Source organism: Glossina fuscipes, unplaced genomic scaffold (genome assembly GCF_014805625.2).
Source record: "Glossina fuscipes isolate IAEA_lab_2018 unplaced genomic scaffold, Yale_Gfus_2 1, whole genome shotgun sequence".
Classification (NCBI taxonomy): domain Eukaryota; kingdom Metazoa; phylum Arthropoda; class Insecta; order Diptera; family Glossinidae; genus Glossina; species Glossina fuscipes.
Window position 1 is genome coordinate 48068082 of NW_023998415.1, and position 16978 is coordinate 48085059.

Genomic DNA, 16978 nt, shown 5'->3' on the forward strand with positions numbered 1-16978 from the left:
AATTTGCCAGCTACACCTCAGAAAGCTTTTGTCCGTTCAAAACAAATTCCCTTTAAGCAATCATTTAAAATCATTTAGCGATGTTATAGTGAAATTATCAAAAATTCTACAAATAATTACGTTCCCAAAACTTCAAATATCATATTCTCTTCATAATCCCTTTTCACCGACAATAAGTAGTAATTAAGATGTGCTTACGAATTTATCGATATCATTAGAGGAAACAGCAGCAGCAGCGGCAGGAACAAACGTTTTGAAAGTTGAAGAATATTTCCATCTTCCGTTTTCTCTTAGCGATGTGTGCTCTCTCTCTCTCTCTCCCTCCAATTCCCGGTACTAATGGAATTCTGCGAACGATTTATCTTATATATTCTATTAAATTTAGAATTACAACGTTCTTATTTGCCCTTAAAAAGTGGCCAATCTGTAATATACATGAAGCACTAAAAGAGTAAAATTAACCATGTAATTTCTAACGAAAACTCGCTAATTATAGAAATTTGAAAAATGCGACCATGTTGTCATCGCTTACGATAACGCTACAGACTTTTGTCATCTCTGTCTATTATGATGAATACGACAATGTCATTTTATTAAATTCTGACATTAACTAAATATTTTTTGTGTATATTTATAAAAATTTATATAAGATTATATTTTTATAAAAAAATGGCACCGAGTAAATTGGACAGTGTGTATCGACGATTGCTACTTACACGTTTTTTTGACAAAGGGTGGGGAAAGCCAGAAAATTTGCAAAGGTATTGAAAAAACATTAAATGCATATGGGTGCTTAAATGCATGTTAGTATGTTGTGTTCATACACATAATATTCCAGCAAAGTATTGACATTTCAAATCCGCTTGTTTTAAACTACTTACTGCATTTATTATTAGATTTGCAATTAAAAAAAATTTATTTCATATTTTAAAACTGCAAAATTTATTATATCTTACGGTTTGTTTTTTCTCTTATTTTCGAATTTAAGCAACATTAATAACAACGTTAAGTGTGTGTCCGAATGAATTTCCATTATTTCACGAGTCAGATATCTTTGGTCCATGAAAAGATCTAAAATCTACATCTTCTTTATATGTCCAAAATAGCTTCGTATCATTATCAGATAAGGGGATAAATCTCTTTAGAGAATAATATTCAAGTTTTTATGACTTCTATCAAGGTTATATAACATACACGAGACCATTGCTTATTGGTCTTCTAAAAATACGTTACTTTAACTTTGAAATGCAAAAGAGTAAATCTTCAGTGACACCTTGCATGCATACGTATGATTGAAATCCCACACTCTTATACCGTAGATTATTACTATATTACGGAATAACTATTAAGCCGTAGTAACTGAAAATATGCTCTATTCTTTTCTATTATTCAAATATTAAACGAGTAAATTGAAATTAAATTCAAATGTATTTATGTAATAAATGTTAAATATATTTTTTAGGGATGTTATTCATGTTAATGTATTTGTTTTTGTGGTTGCGCTAGTTTGACGTTTATTAATTTTTACTTTAACTATTACGTGATACTTGTTTTATTACAATTTTTATAGATTATTTAAATTTCGAAAAATTATATCGCGGAGAGAAACTTGCTTTCCATTAATTCCGAACGATTATCCCGTAGAAATAATCAAAGAAGAGAAACATCAAGATTACACAATTTTGGAAGGACAATTTTTAACACCACTCGAATTGCATTTACCTGGCATTGTTCCGAAACCAGTACAAGATGCTCATTTCCAAGTAGTTATACCAAGAAAATGGAAGGATCAATATAAACCAATCTGTATTCATTTAGCTGGAACCGGAGATCATGTATGTGAGTGTACCGTATTAACTTGTTAAATAGATAATCCAGAATTTTAACATAGCTTAGAATTTTACTCTGACTCGTTTATTATTTATAGATAGCGTCAACCACATCGCAATATTAACTATTTCTAATGTTTCGAATTCGATGAGAAAACTTAAAAGCTCGCTTTGATTAATTGTTTTCGTATCATCTAAACGTATAAAATCTATTTTAATTAGAGAAATTCGCACTTGCTCTCAAAACAAAAACAAAAAATGAAAAGTCGATATTTTTTAATAAAGCTTAAAGCTGAAAGATGGTCAATTTTCATTGAGCGAAATAAGATTCGAATAAAGCTCTTCACGAGTTTAAAAATATTGATCAAAACTTTTTCTCTAATAAAAAATTTAAATCACGAAAAACCAAGAAGAACTTCATCGAATATATTCATAATGAATGACAATGGCATGAAAGATTAGCTTCGCAATTGTCCTTGCCTACTGTAAGAAAACATAATCCATACGCTTTATGATTTTAAGATTCGGAGAAATGAAATCCAAATAAAAACAAAAACCAAGTAAGTTAAATTCGGTCGGGACCGAATCTTTTATACCCATCAATGTTAACCCCCCCCAAAAAAAATACGGAAAAAGGCATAAAAGAACAAAATTCCTATGCTCTATAATATGGAGCGGACGCAGTTGATTTTTTCTATTTTCAACATAAAAATTTTTTTCGTATAGACATGTGGGCGTTGTGGGCGTGTCCTCTAAAAAGGTTAGGTCAATTCCAAATTCGTTTACAAATTTGTAAGCGGTATTTTCATTTTCGCTAACAGGGCTTGTTTCTGCGTGTTATAAAGGTATTGCCGAAACAATTAAATTTTGATACACTATAATATTAGGAAGGCGTGGTCCATTTTTCCCATTTTTATACGCAAATGCTACAGCATCCACCATAGAATATGCATTCAAATTTATTTGCTATAGTTTATGAGTAATGAGCGAAAAGCCAATTTTTCATTCCCTTTGAAAAACAGAGGTGTTCTCAGTTTACCTGATATTGTGGGCTCATTCCTGCTCCTTCCTGCAGCCCATTTTCCATATCAACCTGCGTGCAGGAACTTGGAATGCTTCTGCCGAATTCGAAATCGATAGCTTCATTTTTGCGGCCAGAAGAATGTTTCTAACAGAAATTAACACAGACGGACAGACAGACATGCTTAAATCGATATAGAATTTTACGCTGATCAGGAATATATATAATTTGTGGGCTCGCTGATGCTTCCTTCTGGGCGTTGCAAACGTTTTGACAAAATGAATATACCCATCATACTTCGGTGATGGCTAAAAAAAAGGCTTTTGGGCAAGTGTCTCCTTCATACAAATATGTATCACAATAAATTCTCTAAAGATATCCGATTAAAGAGAAGAAGGGAAATGGTGAATTTAAAAGGAATTTTTACCTTTCACTATTTGCCCGCTATACTACTGTTGTGTACACTTAAGAACGAATTCGATATAGAGCGAGGAACGAGAAAAGTTCTCTTAACTTTATGACAAAAATTAAATATTCGCACATGCTCGTACATATATATCTTAACATCCTCCTAAGAAACAACAACAACAACAACAATCATAAGATGCAGCACATATCTATCACCGAAATGTTGCGCATATATACTCATTTTGGGAAAATTTCTGCAATAGCCAGAAGGTAGCTTCAAAGATCTTATAATTCAGATCAAATTCTTAATCGATTTGGGCATGTCTGTCCGTCAGTTTTTCTAAAGCTATTAAATACTTGGGATATTGAATAAGACACGCCTACTGTAATACATAAGCACTCTGTTTTCATTGCTCATGAACTATAACAGACACAGCGGCAAAAATTTTTGGCCATATTCTATAAGCAATTTTATAGCATTTTTATAAAAGCTAAAATTAAATGGTAAAAAATCAGCCACGTCCACTTAATAGTTTTTTTCTTTTTTTAAGGTTTGGTGGCAACACTCGAGCATAATATTCTTGCTTCTTTCTTGCGAACCACTTTAGCGTGCATTAAAATTCAAATGTTTTCAGTTTTTATCTATAAAACAATTTTATTTATTTATTTATGAATATTCAAAGGCTACCAAATAATTTAGATCACAATGCTTGCCTCTCTTGAAAACTTTACCACACTGGAGATTTGAACCCGCGATCATTGAGTTGTTGGTCGCAATGCTTTGCCTACTCGGCTACTCATGCATAAAAGAAAGAAAAAACAATTTTAATTATTTACATTTTCATTCCCATTATTTGCGTACGGATAATTTTGATATTGTCTCTGACTACACGAATAATAGGTACATAGATATGATAAAAAATGAACTTCAAGACAATAATGATTCTTATTTACATTAGGATTATGTGTAACTAAGATATGTGATGTGTTTAATAAATAATGATATTTTACACAGGATTACCGGCCACAAACAATCATGAACACGTCATAACACTGTTTAAACTCGTATATGGCTTATGGCTTATGGTTTGACTAGTAAGCCGTGTCCATCTGTAAAACATGAAAAAAGAGATCGCAAGCCCAATTTATTTTTGCTCATCTTTCAATCATTGGAAATTAGTTGATTTTTATCTTTCAAACAATAATCTGAATAATATTAATGGCCTAAAAATATTTTTACATAAAGTATGTAATAAATAATTGGATGTGTTCACCTATTTATATCCTGTTCAGTTTTTTTGGAGACGAAGAACCCTCATTGCTAAGCCATTACTTAAAGAAGGCAATATTGGAGCCATAATATTAGAAAATCCATTTTATGGGGCAAGAAAACCGGATAACCAAGTGTACGTATATATATATATATATATATATATGTATGCAATTGCATATTTGTCCAAAACAAAAAAGTGCAGGTGAGAAAAATGCAAGTAAACAAATGCTTCAACTTCTTGCTCTCTTATAGACGATCCAACTTGCATAATGTTTCTGACATATTTGTCATGGGTGGATGTCTTATAATGGAGTGCCTAGTTTTATTGCATTGGTGTGAGAGAAACGGTTTCGGACCATTAGGAGTGACTGGACTATCAATGGGCGGACATGTGAGTATATGTGTGTAAAGCATTTGCTTATATTTGCCCAATCGTATATACCATATTTGTAATATTGTTAGTAAAAATGTCATTTAATTTTTGAACTAAAACTTAAATTAAATTTTTATAAGTTAAAGCTCACAAAAAGTATTGATACAATATTTCCATATACTTATTCCTTAATATCAAATAAATGATTTATATCGTCGGCTAACTGATAGGCCGATCTACAAGGGTTAACGGTATAGTAAATTTTTCAGAAAATTAATTCCTAGCTTATGCTTCGAACGTTATAATAGATTTGATGGCGAGGGGAAGGATTTGATTAGTTGAAAGAAATTTTTTCTAGAAATTTCGAGTTTTTCTTTAAAGTATTTACTACAGGGCAATATCTCACCTATTCATTTCTATAAAGTCGAGTCTTAGTTTCCAACGCAGCTATGTAGATTCTATTGTTCGTATTTGTCCACTGTAAGTCGCCAAAATAAACGAGTTTTTGTTTTCACTAGATAGATGAGGATTCAGTTAGTCTTTCATCAACTGTTCTATGTGGCGCGTGTTACATTCAAGTGTTTTTTTAACCTCTGAAATGGAAGGTCAAAAAGTGCATGTTTGACATGTAACGCTTTGGGAACTTAAACAAGGCAATAGCGCTAAGGCGACAACTGAAAACATATGCAGCATATATACGGTGAAGCACTGATAACTGATCGGGCAGTTAGAAATTGGTTTATTAAATTTCGTTCTAGACATAAGACCTTAACAGACGAGATGCACTTCCGACTTTGACGACAAGTTTTCAAAGGCTAATATTGAAGCAAAATTCACGTCAAACAACAAGAAGTATAGCAAAAAGATTGAATATCTCAAAATCAACTGTTAAATTAATATAATATTGTTATTCAGTTGACCTTATACCTTCACTGCTACAGATCTCTTTATTGGTTTAACGTGGGTACACTACCTCGTCGGTTTAACCCCACGTTGCCCGATTACACACGTGTTAATTTTACGCAACCGACGCCCTCCATAGACTTAGACAATCCCTATAAGACTAAACTACACTGGAGAAACCAGATATGTTTATTGTGTATGGCTCAATAAATCCACTCTGGGGAGTGTTGAGGCTTATTATTACCTCTAATTGTTCACTTTAGGAATGATAGAAACCACAACCACCCAAAGGATCGTACCCAGCATTCAGGAATCACACATTGGTTACATGCTGCGTTCAAACTGGGAATTGAACATACTAGCTTTCACCGCGTTTTCCACATCCATCCTTCGAAGGATCTTGGCAAGCATCAATCTACAGTAAACTAATGCTGTCACCTGTACTCGTAGGTATTCGTGACATAATGAGTTGTCTTCTGACCCCCTCGGAGCTTAAAGTTAGACTATAAAGCCTTTAGCCTTACTTTACGTGACATAGTCACTCTTGCTTTCGGATTAACCATACAATCCCGCCTAGTCAACACCGGACTACCCTTCTTCACGATATGTTAGAATCGGGTTCTACAATTGACATGGCAGGCGGTACGGTGCTCTCGACTATTACCACCATATTTTACTAACATATTTTAGTTATTGTTATTACTAACGTATTTTATGTAAGCAGTTACCAGCTGGTTCGTTAGTATTTCCTTCTTAGTAACAGTCTATGAGGAAAGAGTGCTTCTTCCAGTGCACCCCTGAGCTATATTTCAGACAACTTGTCAGCAAGTTATGGATAATTCAAGCCTTAAACTCTTCTTCGCCGGTCAAGACCGTTTCCAGGGACCACAACGAGGAGGTGAAAATTTCTACACGTTAAAGCTCCCCAAAAACCATAGATTATCACCCCTTCACTACTACATTAGCAGACACCTTTACAGACCTTCAGGCAAGGTTTATGTTCATTTTTAGAATCATTTTTAATGGAAACAAACAAAAGCATTACAGTCGCGCAAGGCCGATTATTAAATACCTTACAACATTTGTTTTCGTGGTAAAATACAAAAATTATACTTTTGTTCCTAATTAAAAGCATGCTTTTTATGGCACACGTTATATGGAGGAGAATCCCAAAATCGGGACTGATGTAGGCAACGTTGATCAGAAATGTACCTTTTTGTCAACAATTTTGTTAATCTTTCGCTATCAAAAACGGTAAATACTTTGTTGCCAAATAATGGTTCACTTTTCAAGAATACCCTCATACGGGATGAGGCATACGTGATCTACAAACTGCAACTATGAATCCGTTCTCACGGTCAAAAAATGAAATTCTACTTTTTTGTATCTTTTACGTTGGCTAATATTTATCGCTTATTTTAGGTATATGCGCTTGTTTCTTGATATATGTTAATAAGTTTGTCTCTTTTTTTTTTTTTTAGAAGGCATGGTGTTAAATACTTTTATTAATTTGCATAATAATCACATCAATAGTGATTACAATTTACTGCAACTTTTAGATGGCGTCATTAGCTGCAACAAACTGGCCGAAGCCAATTGTGCTGGTGCCTTGTCTATCTTGGTCCACAGCTGCTACGGTTTTCACAACAGTGAGTATTGGTGATTTTATTCTTCTGTTTTTACTATAAAAGACTAAGCCAATTAAGGATATACAACTTTCCAATTTTAAAAAAAGCATTCAGTAAGTTCTTAGCTTAGAAAGCGATAGGTGAAAAGAATGATTATCAATATTCGGAAATGTAATAATTTGAGAAGTTATGACTAGCGAGATTTCTCATTGCAGATTTTTTTTTTAAACGAAAACTTTATGTCGTCTTATTATTAAATGCGTAAATGTTATAATATCTTGTTAAATATTGTTTCGGTAGCACTTTCTAATTTTTCCACCCTTTTCTTTCTTAATAGGGGGTTATGAGTCAATCAATTAATTGGGATATGCTTGAAACACAGTATTATTCAGATGGGAAGTATAGAGAACGATTATCTAAAATGGTGACTATAATTGATGACGCGTTCACCGCAGGTCAGAAGTTCATGAAGGACTTTAATCAGAGTCTGATTGAATTGAAAAAAGATATCACATACACTAAACTGCTGCAAGGCACCAGCACGCTAAAAACAAGTGAAAACGTCATCAAAAGCAATAAGACGATTGAAAATTGTAAAATGGATAAATATTTTAATGGGATTGGCAAAAATGATTGTGTGACGCCAGAAGCTACTAAAGGAAAAATCGAATCTTCTTCAACATTAACAAAATTGATGAAATACATTTTACCGACTACAAGTCGCAACGCTAGTCATAGAATAGATATAACAAAAACTAATTGGTGGGAGCGAGAAGCTTTACAATTCATGAGAGGAATGATGGATGAGTGTACTCACTTGAAAAATTTCTCTGTGCCATATGAGACATCATTAATTATTGCAATCTGTGCAAAGGACGATGCATATGTGCCAAGAGAAGGATGCTCTAGCCTAGAAGAGATATGGCCAGGAGTTGAAGTTCGCTACTTAGACGCTGGTCACGTTAGCGCCCACGTATTACATCAGAAATTGTTTAGGTACGTATTTGCAGAAAAAATAATTACAAAACATTTTTCAAAAATAGCTTATCATAATCACGACGATCGACACGTTTCATCTTATAATGACTTTCCGAAATGCATCAGGTTTTATTTATAACAATTTTTACGTATTTAATAGAAAATACGTATAACGATCACATTAGTTTGCCCATTCTCTCCATACTTCAATCGAAAGAAGATCAGAGGATAGAGCACTATACCGCTAAGGCTAAGGGTTAAAGTTTCGGCGACTTATGATCGATCAATTAATGACTTATTTGCAATTTTTGGACATTTATATAATCCGTAATCTTGACCATGTTAAGATATCGCAGCATTTTCCTTAATAATGCAATGATCAACAGTAAAATACTGATTTGTTATATTCGGGTTTATTATGATGTTTAATTGGGTTAATGTAGCGCAATAGTCAACATGAGTGCACTACGGCGTATACAAATTAAACGAATTTGGGAAAGGCGCAGGCCAATAAGAAAATTATATTTTTTGAGACAATAATGTTTCTTGTATCCTTCGGCGGCAAAGGCAAAATTAGCTCGATTTCGTTTCATTTCACTAGTGACTCGCAGGTAGAAATTTGTTAAAAAAACAATCTGATCAAAAATTTTCGCATCATTTTAGTGTGCCGAGATATCACTACCCGAAGATTCGTGTTGACAATTCGACAATCTTAAAAACTGCCAATTTTTTTCATAATGAATATATGGAATAATGGAATAATGGAGATTAAAAATGACCCGATGCAAAAATTACGACCTGACGCTGTAGTGAACTTAAAAAGTAGAATACACAGACGGCCAAACAAGCTTAAATCCATTATAATAGATGTTGGCACAAATGTAATATAAACTTTACACACAAGTGGCGTAGGGTTATAAATACCTATATTCATTGTGACGAATGTAGAAAAATGTAAAGGAATCTAAGCAGACTACACGTTTTCATTAATGCGAGATAAGCTAACAGGTCGATCGCGCGATCATTTATGAGCCTAACATTTTTGGAAACATTATAATCTAGAAATTGTATTCGTATAAACATTTCATTTCAGATCTAGCATAATTGAAGCTTTCGAAAGAGCTAAAAAAATGCACAGCACTCGAAAGGAGGATTCGTCGGGCGATATGAATACTTCAAAATTGTCGTATCAACAACTTTTAAATAAATATGTAAACGCATTTTAACCTAATAACATTATTTATATATATTTTTATAAAACAACATCGTAATTTATATTTGATAAACTTTCATGTTTATGAAACATAATTTTTAAACAATTTGATTTTTGTATTATTTTACGTATGTTTATTTCTCTCTTCAATATTCTCGAACATCGCTTTCAGATAGTTCTCATCTATGAATTGTTTCACTGAATTAATGAATAGAGTATCGTTTAAACCTTGATGGCTTCGCGTTGTTCCTTTAAAAGTTAAAATCCTAATGTACTTTGTCTTCCAATACTTTGCATATTTTCCTGTAGTTGTCTTATATCTATTGGAAATATTTCTCTTTCTTCTTTAAAATAATTGATTTTGGGAATTTTTAAGACTCCGATCCATTCAAATCGTCTTATTCAGCTAAATCTACTAAACGTTACATAAATTTGTCTCGTCACACTTTTAATCGTTTCAAAAATCTCGCATTTCGCTGTCTTTAGCTTGGCTGTGAACTATGCAAGTCTTAGCCGATTAAAACGGCATTTAGCCATTTTTATAAACAAAATATGGTAATTAGATTATTTTAGCTTGAGAAATATCTACGAAGGTCTAATCAGGACGTCTCGAATGTAATAGATGCTAGCATGTATTTTGATCAGAGACACCCATTGATGAAAATGATAAGTAACGCGAAGTGTCAAAGTACACAACGGTTAAATCCGATGATTTTAACCTTTCTCAGCACAAAATAACAGCTTTCCATTTAGCATTATTGAGTTATTCAGTGTACACACACGCTGATTATACAAAATTGCATTCTCAGCGTTCATTTATTTGGTTGTTTGATTTGGAGAAATCTGCTGTCGAGCCCATCAAACGCTATTAGAAGCTTATAGTAATGCTGCTCCATCACATCGCAAGTGTCGGTCTGGAGGACCAAAAAAGATCGAAGACGACGAATTGCAAGACTTATTGAATGAAAACGCAGCTCAAGTTCTCAAAGAAGTTTCGGACAGCTTAGCAGTTAAGGAATCTAGGCGTTTACGTGCAATGGGAAAGAGCCAAAACGGAGGGAAAACGGCGACCATTCAACATCGCGGTTTAATTGCTTGCCAAGCAAAAAAAAGAGCTTTCTATGGCGTATTGCTACTAGCGATGAGAAGTGATCAAAGTCATAGATATTAGTTGAAGAAAGCTATCTACATTGACACAGAAGCGGAATATTCAAGCGTTATGAAGTTTTGCTGTCCATATGATACGAAGATGTAGTGTATTACAAGCTACTAAAACCGAATGAAACTGTCACTGCAGATGTCAACCGACGTCGATTGAACAAATTTGAACGATGTATTATTGCAAAAAAGACCAGCAATAGTGGTTAACAAACATAGTGGTTTGCATGACAACGCTCAACCGAACGTGGTAACAGTTGTCAAGGATACATTGTTTCAGCTCCAATGAGAAGTTGTATCGCACCCAGCGTAAACGGTTTCGAAATGCTGGAGCGTGAAAATGGCTCTATGATTGGAGCGCTGTTATACGAATATCGCTCTTGATTGAAAGAATTTGTAGAAAATTATGAAAATTATTATGTTCAATATATATATATTGGATAAGTTATTTCAATAAACGCCTTTTTCAAATGAAAAAATGATCAAAGTACATGTAAGCACTTAATATTTTGACTAGCATAAGATTTTGTTACGCTCTCTTTGCGAGCTACATCTCAAAATTTACCACTACCCATATCAGATGATCGTACTGCACTGCAATTTTCAGATGTAATTTGATTCGTACTAGACGTCATTTAAAAAATGGTGGCTGTGGTTTCACACTAAGTAGAAGAATGAAAGTCACCTTAAGATTGTCTATAGATAAAAAAAATTTCATTACCTTATGCTAAGATCTTATTTCGCATGCAGGCGTACTATTTGAAACTTAGGGATCTCATATTCGATTTTCTGTGAGGAAAGATAGAATTAAATTTCCTTGCAAACTAACAACAAATAAACAATCAATGCAATGTAACGCAATAGAGATTGTGTTGTGTCGTAAAATGTATTATTTTCTGCACTATTACAGTTTCACATCTTCAAGTCAAAAAAAGATTTCGAATTCCGCAGCAATTTTGAACAGTTTTTGCATTATGTTTACGTTGATTTTTATCGGCCACTTTACACTCATTGAATGCTTTGCGAAATATTTCCATTAATATTAAAAAATTTGCATTCATTCATTATTTTTTATTATCTGAAATTGGAAAAAGAGTTTCCCATGCCCAATATAAAGTAAAAATTTATCCTTTTCGGAAAAACGAATTACAAAGAAGAAATCTTTTTTGGATTATTTCTTTAACAGTAACAAAATTAAAATGACACGCAGACCAATGTTTATGTAAAACAAACTTAAGTTGAAATTTTCTAGCAATTTATGATTTTATATAAAAATTGTATGTCTAGTGTATAGCATTATTGAAGTAATCAGGAAACTTAAAGAGTAAAGTCTGTATACCCTACGGTCGAAAATTTATACATTACTCGGATTGCTATTTTTCAAATTTCGAAAACATTAGCACATATGTACTATCTTATTCTATTCGTTATCAGGTGCATTTTGCGCAGTTATCTTAACTTAGTTCCTAGAACATAATTTAAGGCGTTTATTTTGTTTAATTATACAAACTGACCTAAATGAACAACTGTTTGTGAGAAGCAACCTGAAGTAACCTGAATAATTTCCATATTCGCTTTTCGATCTTTGAAGTATTTTCAATAAAGAAAATTTTTTTATAGTTTTTGTGGTTCTTGGTAATCTTTTTACAATTCCCATTTATTGCAAATAACGTTAATTCTTTGCTAATTGTTGTGATTGTGGTAACCCTGCACACTATTCGCATAAGTAAATTAAAAAAAATATTTATCCGATCACGCGAAAAAGTTAAATTTGAGATTTTATAATTTTTAATTTTTGTTTTGTAAGAGATTATGCCTCCACCAAGACCTAGAGGTATAGGATGTAGCACTGGAATTGTACCAGCCAGGCCCAATCCAAACACACCAATGTCGGAGCGGCAGCAAATGGCACTCTTAATACAGATGACTGCATCGTCTTCAGGTAAATAAAGCATGAAATTTTATAATAATGCACTTATAAAAACTATGTTTAAAGGAAAGAGAACTTCGATTTAAATGATAAGTAATAAAGAATCAAGTGTTTTTCCCGTTTCAATTGTACGCAGTTTATTCTACTTTCGTGGACTACTGGTTTACTAAGGTATATCCATGTTAGGACCGATTGTTATTAGAAATTTCCAATTCCAATTGAAGTAAAGAAATAACTTCTATTATGATAATAAACCGGGCTGAGAGTACGACAGATCCATTATGAAAATGAATCAAACTCATAAGAACTGCGCATAGGACGATTGCAATAATTCCGTACCGACCAACAATTTTTATTGTGCTGGAAGATTCACCTTAAACAAATGTGTTCATATTAAATGTATTCTGTATATCGTTTATTTTATCACATATCCTAAATTCCGAATTATAATCAATCGCTTTTACTGGCTTATAGCAATTGAATGAAGAGACAATTCAATTGTCGCAGAATTTGTTGTTAACTTTTTACCCAAAGCTTAAAGGCTATAAACCAGGGTTATAATGAAAAGTGAATATCGCTTATTAGGATCATCTAAGTAAGCGATTTATACATTGCCCATTATTACCCTATAATTGAATATATATTCCAAGTACCCGTTATCTCTGCATTACTTTGAAAGAACCACTTGTATTTTTTCTTTTTGTTAATAAAAATTAATAGTTCAGGCATTTTTATGACGCTTCTGACAGTTATACTTGATATTCAATATTAACAGATCATTCGCGATCTTACCAAAAGACTAAAAAGTCCGATGAAATGGAAGATACGCATGTTTTAGAGAAGTTGGATGTTAAAGACAAAACTGATGAACTAAATAGTGATAAGAAAGACAATTCATTCGAGGTTGGTAATTTAACGGAAACGACTTCGGGTACCAACAAGCGAAATTTTTCCGATATCGATGAAGAAGATTGTGATGATAACGACGAAAGTAAAAAGAAAAGGCGAAAAGACTCTGACACGATGAAAGACAAGCAGACAGCTAATTCGCGAATTGTAAATCGAACGGAAAAAAACGTAAAGTCATCCACTTCAAAAGGCGCATCATCATCTAACAAAAGTGGCACAACTACGGATAAGGACGATGTAAAAAACAAGTCGTCCACGTACGATGCGGAAGCTGATGAGGAAGACTTGAAAAATGAGGTTCTTTACAGTGGTGGCCTTAAAGTCCCGCCCCTGAAAATAGTAATACCACAACAGAATTGCACTATTGATACAGATGGAACCGTTTCGCGCACCGGTAAAATAAGTGTCTCCAGGAATGCGGCTTTGCCATATGTTGTTAGCTCTAATAATGACTGTAGTGACGGACTGCCATCAAACGCAAGTCCCCGCGACAGTCCAAATAAAGTCAGCACTTCTTGCAATGTAATGGAGGAAAAGCATGGGAAGCTCTTCAATGAAGATAAAAATTTAAGAGTCTTAAGAAGCGCTCATCGTTCCGGTCTAGCTTCCCATGATAGAAATTCAAATAATCCATCCCCTCAAATGCAAAGCAATTCACCGTCGCCCGCTTCATCAACAGCGGCCGATCCTGTCGATAATAAAATTTCCTACGCAAATGTATCAAACAGCCCGCCTCATCAGAGCACATGCTCAGAAAACGAAAATATTGTTAACTTGCCCAGTCCTTCAACATCTTCGACGTCATCGTCAAAAGAAGTAACTGGAAACAATGTTGAGCTGCATCCAAGAAAAAGAAAAATTCGATCTAAAAATGAGGATGTGAAGTCCAATTCTAGTAACAATTCAAACAATGAAACGTCCCTAATATGTTCAGAATCGCATCCGCATGATTTGCCATTTACTAACTGTTTTCAAATGTACATGAATATAAGACGACAGATTGAGAAAAAATGGAAAAATGTCTTCCCTGTTAAGCCGCGGCCTCCCCAAGGCTATGACGAATATCTTATTAATACAAAAAACTACACCTTACACTCGAAACAGAAAGCACCAGACCCTATAACGCCCAGCTCCACACCATCAAAAATGAAAGAAATATTTTTAATACAAGAGAAGGAAAGACTAGAATTGTACCAGCGTCATACTGTCGAAAGGGAAAAACTTTGCTTAAATGTGGAACAGGAAATCATACGTGTCCACTCAAAGGCGGCCCGAAGTATATCATGCCAATCGTTGCCATTTTCTGTTTGCACTTTCATCAAAGATGAAGAAGTCTATAATATTGTGACACCAGAACAAGATGAAAAAGATAAAAATGCCCGATACAGGTTTAACGGAAGATTGCTTTTGAGTTGGCTACAAGATGTCGATGATAAATGGGAAAAAATTAAGGTAAGAGACGTATCTCTGAGAAGCTCACTAAATTTTACTGCCAGGTGTATAATACCACATCAAATTTGACTATTATTTGAAAAGGCTCGGACAGGCTTGTATGTTTTCATCTCTGGCTGCAGATTCTAGACGATTTCATTTGACGAAGACACACTGTAAAATGTTCAGATAATATTCTCGAAGTTAGGACTTTTTAATTTAAAGAGAGAGAATCGTGTTAGAAAATGGTATTAATAAGTGCTTTGTGCGAAGTTAATATGTTACCAATTTTACTGACGCATTTTAATTTAGAAAACTGCTGCGAGAAGACTAAATTATTAAATATAAGACTTAATTTATATATTTAGAAACTGCATTCTAGATATGAATAGGTATTTTAGAGACTTGGACCAATTTTACAATATGAATTAACTGTGTTTAAAAATTTTATTAATTTACAGGAATCCATGATACTGAGGCATCATAATGAAGCGGAAAGTTTACATGCTGTTCAGTTAATGGATTGGGAAATTGCTTTAAAAAAGAATGACCTTTGCGGCTATGACTCACAAATCGCCGTGGAAAGCAGTCACGTACCAATAGTGCAGGTGGAAGACTTTGATCTTTTGCCAGCCTAAGCATATTTATCTACAAATAAAATATAAAAGAAACTCATAGAAATTACTGACAATCTCTCTTGTCAACTAAAAATTTAAAAAAAAAAAAAAATTATTTTGTGATCAATTTTACTCTTTTCTAAGTGTACATATATATTTACACATTGCGGTAGGTGCGTCTAAGTTAAATATTAGAATTTTATTAAAGCAAAAAAAAGAAAAAAAAAAAAAAAACAGAAAATTTTCAGTTAAAATTGATTTTTTTTAGTAATATACTACTGTGTATAGAGCCCTAAAGAACATTACAAACAATGGATCGTAAGACAAACGAAAAGTCAAAATTCTTACCATTATTAATGAAAATATCATTAAATATATACGTGCACGTGGGTTAATTACGAAAATATTTTGAAATCCTTTAACATTATCTTCGAAATCTCCATTGACTGCAGCTATAGGAATTAATTAATATTTAAACTTTATATTTAGTTTAAAAAAAAAAAAAAAAAAAAATTTTTTTAAATTAAAATTTGCTACTTTTAGGAACTGTTGCCAGGCAGCATTATAGCTTCGTTGGCCTTGTATGTCATACAATTTAATTTAGTGAATGTACTTGCATGCAATGCCGCCTACATAAGGTCGTTTATATATATTTTCAAACAATTTTACATAGCTTTGTTGAAAAACACTAGGCCCTTTGTACAGGTTTGTTCCAACGATGTTAATTTGATTCTAAAAGAAGCCACTAAACCCACAGAAAAGAGATTTTCTAAAAAAAAATCATTCGTATGGCTTTGTCATGAAATAACTCGGAGTGTATCATCATTAAACTTTGACCTTGAAAAAATTTTTTAACGTAAATTATATAGATTGGGTATGTAATGCAGTTTTATCATCATTGAAAGGATATTATCTAGCGTTTTATTTTGTCTTAAACTGCTAGTTGATATTAAATTTAACAATTAAATATATTGCATATGAATTGGATAAGGCTCTTTGGAGATGCAAGTTCTTCTGTATATTACTGGTCGACTCTTTTGCAGCATATCTTTATTGTTTCGACTTCTGATGGCATTTATCGCATATCGCCACCAAAGTTTTTGTGGAGTATTTATTGATTTCTAAAAAGGAAAAAAAAAAAATTGGATTAAAATATGTATTGTTCAATCTAGGAATCTTAAAATTGAAACAATGTTTCATTGTTATTCTGAAATATTAGTTTATATAATGCCAACAGGGCTTTATAAACTATGGTATCAGACTTCAAATTTATTATTGTAGTAATATTTAATGTAATGAAATGAAGT

The 16978-nt window shown here is 33.1% G+C and overlaps 2 protein-coding genes across 2 annotated transcripts; both read left to right on the plus strand.

Annotated features, from left to right (window-relative positions):
- Nucleotides 1–638: 638 nt before the first annotated feature.
- Nucleotides 639–9639, plus strand: LOC119644980 (protein ABHD18). The gene is made up of 7 exons (XM_038044723.1): nucleotides 639–761; nucleotides 1571–1835; nucleotides 4552–4664; nucleotides 4784–4922; nucleotides 7367–7456; nucleotides 7773–8431; nucleotides 9507–9639. The coding sequence occupies exons 1-7, from the start codon at nucleotides 670–672 to the stop codon at nucleotides 9637–9639; spliced, it is 1491 nt and encodes a 496-aa protein (XP_037900651.1). The 5' UTR covers nucleotides 639–669.
- A 2825-nt stretch (nucleotides 9640–12464) lies between these two features.
- On the plus strand, nucleotides 12465–15835 carry LOC119631250 (ankyrin repeat domain-containing protein 11). Its single transcript, XM_038023297.1, has 4 exons — nucleotides 12465–12510; nucleotides 12592–12726; nucleotides 13490–15075; nucleotides 15516–15835. Exons 2-4 carry the CDS (start codon nucleotides 12597–12599, stop codon nucleotides 15690–15692), a joined length of 1893 nt encoding a protein of 630 aa, XP_037879225.1. The 5' UTR covers nucleotides 12465–12510; nucleotides 12592–12596; the 3' UTR covers nucleotides 15693–15835.
- Nucleotides 15836–16978: the final 1143 nt, after the last annotated feature.

Excerpts from the sequence above, each read along its gene's own strand:
- LOC119631250 (XM_038023297.1), top strand. The coding sequence starts at position 12,597 with ATGCCTCCACCAAGACCTAGAGGTATAGGATGTAGCACTGGAATTGTA. Across the intron at positions 12,727-13,489 it reads GATGACTGCATCGTCTTCAG|ATCATTCGCGATCTTACCAA; the intron begins GTAAATAAAGCA and ends CAATATTAACAG. Across the intron at positions 15,076-15,515 it reads ATAAATGGGAAAAAATTAAG|GAATCCATGATACTGAGGCA; the intron begins GTAAGAGACGTA and ends ATTAATTTACAG.
- LOC119644980 (XM_038044723.1), top strand. The coding sequence starts at position 670 with ATGGCACCGAGTAAATTGGACAGTGTGTATCGACGATTGCTACTTACA. Across the intron at positions 7,457-7,772 it reads CTGCTACGGTTTTCACAACA|GGGGTTATGAGTCAATCAAT; the intron begins GTGAGTATTGGT and ends CTTTCTTAATAG. Across the intron at positions 8,432-9,506 it reads TTACATCAGAAATTGTTTAG|ATCTAGCATAATTGAAGCTT; the intron begins GTACGTATTTGC and ends ATTTCATTTCAG.